Source organism: Nicotiana attenuata, unplaced genomic scaffold (assembly GCF_001879085.1).
Source record: "Nicotiana attenuata strain UT unplaced genomic scaffold, NIATTr2, whole genome shotgun sequence".
Classification (NCBI taxonomy): Eukaryota; Viridiplantae; Streptophyta; class Magnoliopsida; order Solanales; family Solanaceae; genus Nicotiana; species Nicotiana attenuata.
Window position 1 is genome coordinate 169,232 of NW_017670912.1, and position 10,670 is coordinate 179,901.

Sequence of the window (10,670 nt, forward strand, 5' to 3'; positions counted from 1 at the left end):
TTCAAATTAATTAGCCAAACACAAACTGTTTATCACCAAAAGCACTTTTTTGAAAAGTACTTTTGATAAAAGCATTTCTTAAAATAAATTGATTTTAGAAGCTTGGCCAAACATGCTATAAGCATTTGACATCATGGAGGAAGATCATTTGGGAGATTATGGAGTTACAATCATAATTCCATAAGAGTAGTGAACATTAATCCTTTGGCGGTTATTAACATCCACCATAATTCAATATTTTATAACAAATAGCACATTTTATGATATGTTTCTCCACTTTTTCATTTCCTTTTAATAACTCTTTTTCAGTTTTATTCCTTTTACACCCTACATTCATTTTTGTGTTTTTCGGACCTCGCCCTTGGCTTTGTACCTCATCCTGTATTTGATGCCTTCAGGTCTCTGCCCCTTCAACAGTCAGCTATCAAGATCCATTGCTCTTTCCGTGCCAAAGCTGTCCTTTCGTCTCCGTTGATAGCAGAAGAAAATCCTGTCCTGTTCTCGTCACCGCCTTGCTAGGTACGCCTCATTGAGAAAAGTCTCTGTTTTTGTTCGTTTGCTTTTATTTTTAGCTGTTATTGTTCAATCTTGAATTGTTCTTTATAACCGACTGTGCTTTCGATTATTTATAACCGTTTTTGGCCCCGAAACGAAAAATTCCAGTGCCCTTTTTATTTTTGTTCTATCTGTTGTTGACTTGAGGGATTGTACGCTTTTGAGTTTTTACCGCTGCAATTTTGTCGGATTTGTGGACGGTTGATGATAAAGTTGGTGTCTTTTTGCTGATGACGTTAATTTCTTATTGTGAAATGCTGTATTGCTTGTATTTCTTTTCCTCTTTGGTAGTTTTGCTATTAAATCCTAATTTTTTTATAACCGAGCAATTCCAGAGAGCTAGTGGTGCACGGTCTGAAACTCACAGGACAATGGGTCCACTTCTCTATCCTCTCCACTTAAATCCCAAGCCTTTGTTAGTGGCACGGGTTCTAACCCGTGTAATGTGCCTAATCCATGCATCACAAGCTACGTATTATTACTAGAACCACCCCCCCCCACCCCCCACCCCGGTATTCTATCGTAATTCTTTCTTTTCTTTTTCTTTCATTGAGGTGTGTTACTTTATAGGTTTTTAATCCGTTCTTTTTTTGGGTTTGGGATGGGGGAAGAACTGTCTAGTATGGTTATGTTACACAATGAAAGAGGATAACAAGTGTATGTTCCATTCTTATATTCTTTCTTAGTTGTTTTCCCTCTGTGTATAGTTAGAAAATACACAAGGGGTGAGTGATTTATGGTTGCGTCGTACCTACTGGGAAAAGCATTGTATAATAGCATTCAAGAAAAGAGATTCGGAGATGAAAACTGAAAAAGGACAAGATAGTATATGACAGTAGTTGAACTTATTCTAAATTTTTGGTTCATTTGCTGTAGATCAGAGTGCGTTCATAAACATGCTTGATGTTTAGATTGATGTACTCGTATCATTTAGCTAGATTTGGTTCTTGAGTGATGAGGTAGGAACATTTAGAACATGAAATTGCATTTTGTAAATATCTTGTATATGTGCCTAATATGTTCTTTAGTTTTTTAGGAGTGTTACATGTTGGGCTTTAATCTGTGTTGCTTTTGTTGAAGTTTGGGTTTGTGGTCCGGAATGTCATCTGTATCTAGCCAGCCTCAGTTCCGATACACACAGCCTCCCTCTAAGGTTCTACATTTAAGAAACTTACCATGGGAGTGCACAGAGGAGGAACTTATCGAATTGGGGAAGCCATTTGGTAATGTTGTCAACACCAAGTGTAATGTTGGAGCAAATAGAAATCAAGCATTTATAGAGTTTGTAAGTTGAACTTCTTTTTTCTTCAAATCTCTGTTTCTTTCTAGTGAAACTATACTTAACTTCATGTCTTGTTTTCTACCTATTACTGTTTGTAGGCAGAACTGAATCAAGCTATTGCAATGATATCGTACTATGCGTCTTCCTCAGAACCAGCTCAGGTACGAGGGAAAACCGTCTACCTACAGTATTCCAACAGACAAGAGATAGTGAACAACAAAACTACTGCCGATGTAGCTGGAAATGTATTGTTGGTAACAATTGAGGGAGATGACGCACGCCTTGTCAGTATTGATGTTCTACACTTGGTAAGTGATTATATTACTTCCCCACATATTTGTTTGGTGGATGGCAAACCTTCTTCATAGAAAGGTTTTCTACGTAGTTTTAGTATTAGGTTATAGTTTGTCTTGCTTTGTTGAGTGCTCTTTGACATGAATATGAATGGATCAGCAGGCCAATGTCAAGGATATATCTGCAATGGCAGCTTATTGCATCGGGAGAAAGAGCGCATGTGTGTTTGTTTCCTTTCTCCTTTGCTTAGCACTGGCTCTTTCTCACCCCTTCTCTTAATTTTATTATCTCAACTTCCCTTGGAGTGTCAGATGTTTCTCTTTTCTTTTTCTTTTGAAAATTGGCACACTCTCTTTGGCATGTGCATGATGTTTGCTGCTACATCTTGTCACCTGAGGCAAAATTGTTACTTGTGCGTCTGGCATTTGTTAGTCGATGCAGCATTTCAGTGTTCTGTTATAGTGTGTTCGTCTCTTTTAATTTAAAATAACTCAAATTTTAGTGTTGAGCTACACTTAAATCTAAGAGATAATCTCTATGCTCTGTCCTTGGTCATTTAGTTGCCTAAACCCTCTTTCTCCGTTACTTGTTTGTGTTGATCTTTTCCTAAATCTATCTTTTAATGTAAATAGATTATTAAATACTTTAAATATGTCTCCATCTCCTCGCTTCTTGTTTGGTATTATTGGAATGTTCATAGAGAAGATCTTTTTTTTTAAAAAAGACGTCTTCATGGAATGGGATAGATGAAGTTAAGGTCACTTATCACTGCTGAAGACCCCAGCAATGATGATCGTCAGTTGACTACGCTGCATTTATTTTCACTAAGTCAAGCCGTAGGCTTTATTGAACAGAGGCACTAAATCAGCTCCATTGCTATAGTGAAAGATTGATGAATGTTCTGAATATCTGAATGGCTGAAGTTATTATGTTAATTTGATCATGCAGTCTCCTGTGGTCTGATAGTTTTGGTTGCATCAGATGCAGTAGATGAGAGGAGTGGTATTCTTTTCAACCTTTTTCAAAAAGTACTTTTTGCTTTTGAGATTTTCTCTAGGTCAACATATAGGTTTCATCTCTGAAAGGGAGATTCTTCACTGATATCTTTAAGAGAGAAGATATAATTGGTAATCATTTGAAACTAGGTGGTTTTTCTGTTACCTTGTACTTCTTTATTCAAGAACAATGATTGAAATTGCAAAATAACATCTAAGAAGTTCCCAAATTTTTATTTTGTTTTTACCTTCAATTGATTTTTTGTACTTAAAATCCTATTTTTCAGGTGTTCTCAGCTTTTGGATTTGTCCATAAGATTACTACATTTGAGAAAACTGCTGGATTCCAGGTCAGTATGTTACTGAAGTTGGATTCTATCAACTTTGATTGGTCTTATTTATGTCTCTAGTCTAGACCACTGATTCAGCTGACAAGTCCACCACTCTTACTTGGAACCCTTTTCAGGCTCTAGTGCAATTTTCTGATGCAGAAACTGCCACTTCTGCAAAGGATGCCCTTGATGGAAGAAGCATTCCCAGGTGATTGTGGATTTATATTTCAGATTGGAATGTAGCGCACTGTTATGGATCATTTACTGTAGATGTGGTGCACATACATTGGGGCTCGACATCTTTGAAGAGCTTTTTTAAGAATCTACCGAAGGGGTACACGCATGTTCCTTGACCATTCCATATCTCATTTTATGTTCGCATAACGCTCCTCAGGTTCATTGTAATTTCAGTGATATGGCCTGTGTTGAAGGGGAGCTTTGGAGCAACGTTAAAGTTGTTTTTGTGTGACCTATAGGTCACAGGTTTGAGCTGTAGAAGCAGCCACTACTGTTTGCATTAGGGTAGGCTGTCTACATCACACCCTTGGGGTGCGGCCCTTCCCCGGGCCCTCCATGAATGTGGGATGCTTTGTGCACCGGTTTGCCCTTTTTTATGGCCGTTGTACTGCTAAAAAATGTAGTTTTAAATGTCGCTGTAGAACCTATTCATAACTAGTACCCGTGAGCTTGCATCTTCTAGCTTAAGAAATATTAGCTGATCCTGGTTAAAAGGTGCTGGCCAGAAGAGACTTCTGCTTAGACTTGCTGTCAGCTAGCTGTTTCGATGTGCATATTCAAAGACTACTATGATATTATTTTTTTAAAAAAACACTGCTCTGTCTTTATACCCATCATCTGCTGTTCAGTATCACTACATGCTAGTCCTATTTTTTGTGTGTGTTTTTGAGAGTGGCTATTGACCTCTATTGTTGTTCTCTTCTGCCTTAGGTATTTGATTCCAGAACTGGGACCTTGCTCCCTCAAAATAACATATTCTGCACATACTGATCTTAGTGTGAAGTTTCAGAGTCATCGTAGCAGGTAGAACTGATCTCTCTCACTCACTCTCACTCTCTCTCACCCTCTCTCTCTCTCTCTCCCACTCTCTCTCTCTCTCTTTCACACACACCCTTTTTTTGCTAAACAAACATTCCTGATAAATGGCTTGTTCTATTTTGGGAAAAATAGGTGTACATATTGCATTTTATTAGCCTTCATCACTAATACTCATTTTATTTCCTATTCTTTGGGAGTCTAATGATTACTTTTCTCCTCTCTTTAATAATCATTTCATATGGATTTGATTTAGGGACTACACAAATCCTCTCCTTCCTGTTGCACCCTCAGCCATTGATGCAAGTGGTCAGGTAATCAATTTGTCACAACTCTTAGTGTGGTCATTAGTTGCAAGGGAGGATGTGTTAGGATTCTAATTTGTGTCTTCCTACTTTCTTGTTTGTGTATTCTGGATTTTCCTTTTTGATAAGTCAAAAGCTTCATTAACTAACACGGAACCAGTATTAAAAAATATGTACGAAGTAAGTGTGCGGCTTAATCATCTTCATCTATCAAATTTGCCCACGTATGTATGGCAAGATATACTCCCTCTACACAAAAGGTACAAGCGTTTCAGAAAAGAATACGCTTTCATGTCGTATTTTGCAAATTTGTGGGCTGCTTTAAGATAATGCATCTTTCCTGGAGGTTATGATTTAACTGGTAGAGTATAGCAGTTTGTGTGCTTATCTTTGTATGGTTGGTACACGTATGTTTCTGTGCTTAGGGTGCATTTGCAGCTGGTTGATGAAATGCTGGTTTCTTTCCTTTCTTTGAAATTTCTCCCATTCACGTTTCAGATTAGTGTGGGTTTAGATGGGAAGAAGCTGGAGCCTGAGAGTAATGTTCTTCTAGCTTCCATTGAGAACATGCAGTATGCTGTAACCTTGGATGTCCTACACATGGTACCCTACTTCAGTTGCAAGATAGTTTCTGTACATTCTCTTTCGGCCTTAATCCTGAGTTACTTATTGCTTTATCTGTTTCCCTTCATGTGTGGAATTCAGGTTTTTTCAGCTTTTGGCCCTGTGCTAAAGATTGCAATGTTTGATAAGAATGGTGGGGTTCAGGCTCTAATACAATATCCAGGTCAGATGAAAATTTCCATTTTCTTCAAAGTGTGTTTTTCCACTAAAAAGTCAGTAGTTGCTTGTTTTGATGATTCAAAATATTTCTAGCAAAGAGGCCAAGGATGGTTCTCAGCTGTATTTGCATAGGGAATTCGGCAATGAAGTTATAGTCTTTTGTTTTTATTAGTGTCTAGATATATTGATTGAAGAAACTTAGTGGTTACTGTACTTGTATCTGACCCAAACCGTGGATTGTTACCCTCTTGAAATTGGTCACCTTGTACTGGTTTTGTATAACTGGAACTAATCTGGTTACCTCAGTACTAAGAGTGCTCGTATGCTGAATGATAGAATAAACGCAATGTGTTTGCAGATGTGCAGACAGCAGTTGTTGCAAAGGAAGCTCTGGAAGGACATTCCATATATGAAGGAGGATTTTGTAAGCTTCATATCTCCTACTCTCGCCACATTGATCTCAGTATTAAGGTAAAAAGGGTCATAAAGCGCTTTATTTGCTAAAGATACTAGGAGTAATTTATAACAGCTACTACAGTTTTAGCGTCAGCCATCTCTTTGTGTTTTTTGCCTATTTGGAACAAGCTGTCTACAAAATCACGTGTTTTCCTGGTCTGATATCAGGTAAATAATGATCGGAGCAGAGATTATACAATCCCGAATGTCCCTATGCTGAACTCTCAACCCTCGGTTTTGGGGCAGCAACCACATCCAGTAGGAGGTACAGGTGTTCATCCATACAATGGGCCTACACAATATGCCCCAGCTCCACAAGGTCATGCTGCACCTCAGCATTCAGCTGGCTGGAACTCACCTGTTGGGGCTGCACCTCAACAAATACCGATGCAGATGCATAATCACCCTTACTCTATGCCTGCAAGTGGGCCGCCTCAGATGGGTCATGGGATGCCTCCAATGCATGGACAGAACGGCCTACCACATTCTGCTGGAATGCCTCCATATCATCCACAATAGCACTAGTGAGAACCGCAAACTTATCTAGACCAGGATTACATTTTGTTGCAGGAGATCTAAGCCAAAATGTTAATTATTTTGGTCCAGACTGCATTTCTTTGTTCTTCGTTTTCTGTCTCCCTCTCTATATCTTAGTCCCTTTTTCTTTTGGGTGTCATTGGAAGGTTTCTAAACCACTTAGTAGGCATCCACTGTTATGAAGAGACTTCATCGACCTGTAGTGCAAATCGTTTTTAATTGTCTTTTCATTGGGTGCCATATATCAATTATATTACGGTCGTAGCATTTGGTTTCAGTGTGCTTTGAGATATTTATACTGCGGCTTGATTGATTGATTGATTGATTGAAAATACTTGTGATTGCTTTCTATATCTTAGAAAACACACATTGCACCCCCTGGTTGAACAAAAAATAACCCATCCCACTCTTTATTTTATCCAACCGACCCAACCTAATAACTCGCCCCACCCTAGCCCCTCTCACCTGAGTAAATTTAAGTAAGCTTGAGAATATGTGAGATAATAAAAGGTCTACTGTTGGAGTTCAAGTAAAGTAGTTATCGATGAAATTTCCGCCAAATTTGGAATCAAGCCATTTTTTTATTTTTTTTTATCTGCACCGGGTGTCCGAGTCTCTAAGAGCCCCGACTAATTCCGGGGGTGCACAGGCCCTCGGCAAGGAGTTTCCCGCAAGTGCATCATGGTTAATTCAGGTTTTACCCAGTCCGATGGCCCTCAGAAATTGTTTGCACCCAGTGGGTTTCGAACTTGAGACCTTGAAAGGGAGCAAACCCCAAGGCTCAAGTCTATTGCCACCAGGCCAACCTCGAGGGTTTGGAATCAAGCCATTTTTAAGAGAAATTTGCAGCTACTACTTGTCGATGCTGCTTGAAACAAGAAGAAGAAGGTGAACTAATGACATATATCCACAATGCTTGTGTGTTGCTCCTCGTAGACCTCAGTTGTTGGAAAGTATAATTTCCTAATCAAACTTTTTATTGGTTTCTTCAGATCTATTAGGATTCTCGCGTGGTTTTCATTTTATAAGTTGATTTTAGAGTATGAAGATTAAGAGGTTACTGGTTGGATGTTTTCCAGCAAGAGATTTTCACCGTCGTTGGATCTGATAAGTTGTAACAAGAGAGAGAGGGGCTATGGGCGGATCTAGGATTTTAAGATTATGGGTGCACCATTGACTTTAGCATAAAATTGATGTTTGTCATAACATCAAATGAATGTGAAATTTTTACTCCCTCCGATCCATATAAGTGACTTTTTTCTATTTGGCACACTCTTTAAGAAAATGCTAACTCCTAGAGAAAAAAGGTATTTTGACTAAATTACCCTTTATTAAAATGTACATATTATTAACTTGACACATTGGGATAGGTAAATAAGGGCAAATTTTGAAAAAAAATAAAACTAATTTCTTCTTGATTATGTAAAACGACACTTATTTTGGACTAATAAAGAGGCCAAAAAGTCACTTATTAGGGACCGGAGGGAGTATACTTTGACACAGTTACCCACAAAAACAAGACTATTTACCCTTGTCTACCCATTTGTTTTTCTACCCATAAACTAATTACATTTCCTACCCATAGTAGTTTTTGTGGGGAATTTTTTCTTTATTCTCCAATTCTTTTTTATTTCTNCTCCAATTTCTTTTTTTTATTTCTATGCTTCTTTTCTTTTCTCCTTTTCTTTTTTCTCGGTTTCTTCTTATTTTTTTCTTTTTTCCTTTTCTAATTTCGTTTAACTTTTTTTTTATATTCTTTTTCTCTTCATAATCTAATTTCATTCACTGTTTTCACTATTTTTTATTATTCTTTTTTTTTATACTATTACTAAAGAAAAATTAAATTGTGTACCAATTAAATGTAACTAATACAACCAAAAAATATTAACTAACATATGATACCAGTATAGTATATAGCTATACCAACATGGATACAATTGTATGCAAAGAGCTAAAAAAAATTTAATTCAATTATTATACTGAAATAATATCAGTTGTCAGTAAAAATTTCAAAAATTCTAAAGGATCTAATTGTAAGAGTATACCATTACATTATATATCATACTATAATATTTTATTTTATTTTGCATTTTCAATTTGCCCCTCACGCTGGGTAAAAGCTTAAAGCAAATTAAAAGGGAAAAGTCAAGTCAATTTACGTGTAATAACTATACTATTATAGTATTTTGTATACTATTACAGCATACTGTTACAGTATATTGCATATTATTATAGGATACTATAACAATATATTGTATACTATAATAGTATACTGTTGCAGTATAACTATATATACTCATATAGTATATTGTATACTGTAGTGGTATATTGTTAGGTAACTGTGTTCTTCTTCGATTATTACAATATACCGTTGCAGTATATTGTAAACTATAATAGTATACTGTTGCAGTATAGCTATATACTCCTACAGCATATTGTATACCGTAGCGGTATACTGTAGCTGTGTTCTTATTCGATTTTCAACTGAAAAATTCGATCTCAATCACCTCAAATCAGCTCCAAATGCTATCAAATTTCAGTATGAACTTCCAGAAGGTACTATAAGCAATATTTAACAACACCCACTTTGAATCAAACAAGAAATCTTCAAAATAAAAATTTTAAATTCAAGGGCCAAGGCAAGAGCAAGAGCTAGGGAAAGAACAATCAAGAAAAAGTGGAGCAGAATTGATCCACATTATCTTCGTTAGTTTGAGCGTTGGTAATAAGAAGGTCAAAATCTTTACCCCTACCAAAACACTTGGATTCAAATATTTTTAATTTCAAATTGCCAACAGAAATAAATTGATCAAGAGTTGGAATTGAATCATAATCTTTAGCACTTTATACTTGAAATATACAGCCATGATTGAATTCTTTTTCCTAGAAAAAAGAAATCAAGAACAATAATAACAAAGAGGTCGTGTTGTCAAGAATACGATACCTGTTGTCAAGAATACCGGGTAAATAGTTTGGGCTTCATGGGTAGGAGTAGTAAATAGTTTGGACCTGGGTATTAAAGGGTAAATAGTTGGGGCATTTGAATCTATACCCGCTTTTTGTGCCACATTTTAACCTGTGCCCGCTTTGCAAAAAAAATTGCAAGCGTACCCGCTTTTTCGCATAACTTCAGCACACGGGGCTGAAGTAGCAAAGGCAATCACACAAAACTTCAGCTTTTTAGTAGCCAGGCCTGAAGTTCAGCTCTAGAGCTGAAGTTTTTGTTTTCTAACTCGCGAACTTCAGCTCTAGAGCTGAAGTTTTATTTTATAAGTTTTTGTTTAGTAACCGGGCTGAAGTTTGCCAGTTATAAAATAAAAACTTCAGCTCTAGAGCTGAAGTTTTATTTTATAAGTTTTTGTTTAGTAACCGGGAAACTTCTAGAGCTGAAGTTTTTCTTTTGTACTGGAAAACTTCAGCTCTAGAGCTGAAGTTTTTGTGTTGTAACTGAAAAACTTCAGCTCTAGAGCTGAAGTTTTTGTGTTGTAACTGAAAAACTTCAGCTATAGAGCTGAAATGTTTGTCTAATTAACTTCAGCTCAGGACACCAAGAAGATACAGTTACATCTAATTAACTGTATTGTGATCATCTAATGCATCCGATTTTGCGTTCTGTTTTTATTGCAAAATAAATGCTTTATTGTTATGTTATTTCGTTTTCGAAAACTTTTCTTTTTAACATTTGAATCTCTGATCGCTGATGATAAGCTGAAGTTTTTTAAAAAGTGGGTACGGGTGCAAACAGAAAGACAAAGCGGCTACAGGTTAAAAAGGGGCGCCGAAATAGGGCGCCCCGTGCAATTTTTACTAAATAGTTTGAAATTAATGGGTATAAAGTGAGATTTTCTCAATATTATATGACATGTTATCAATTGTGCACATTATGCAAAGAGATAAACTATACTCTTGTTAATATATATTTATGTTTTTATCGTCACAATTCAAATAGCTTTATGGCATTTGACTAATTTTTTATATGCAAATTGCTTACCAAAAATAAAACTATATTTTGTACTAAAAATTTAGACAAAAGCATTCATGGTTTGATTGAAAAGAATATGTTAAACTCGTATAACTT

General features: G+C 36.5%; 1 protein-coding gene across 5 annotated transcripts; it reads left to right on the forward strand.

Annotated features, from left to right (window-relative positions):
* Positions 1–296: 296 nt before the first annotated feature.
* Positions 297–6,869, forward strand: LOC109244434 (polypyrimidine tract-binding protein homolog 2). 5 transcript variants are annotated; one of them, XM_019411525.1, is made up of 12 exons: positions 299–519; positions 1,636–1,840; positions 1,936–2,145; positions 2,291–2,351; positions 3,414–3,476; positions 3,593–3,666; positions 4,407–4,499; positions 4,768–4,825; positions 5,315–5,419; positions 5,522–5,603; positions 5,958–6,070; positions 6,224–6,869. In XM_019411525.1, exons 3-12 carry the CDS (start codon positions 2,108–2,110, stop codon positions 6,572–6,574), a joined length of 1,038 nt encoding a protein of 345 aa, XP_019267070.1. In that variant the 5' UTR covers positions 299–519; positions 1,636–1,840; positions 1,936–2,107; the 3' UTR covers positions 6,575–6,869. The 5 variants fall into 5 exon arrangements, with proteins under 5 accessions (XP_019267072.1, XP_019267070.1, XP_019267071.1 ...); XM_019411526.1 differs by having other exon boundaries at positions 2,294–2,351; XM_019411527.1 differs by lacking the exon at positions 2,291–2,351 and having other exon boundaries at positions 297–519; positions 5,958–6,023; positions 6,224–6,316.
* Positions 6,870–10,670: the final 3,801 nt, after the last annotated feature.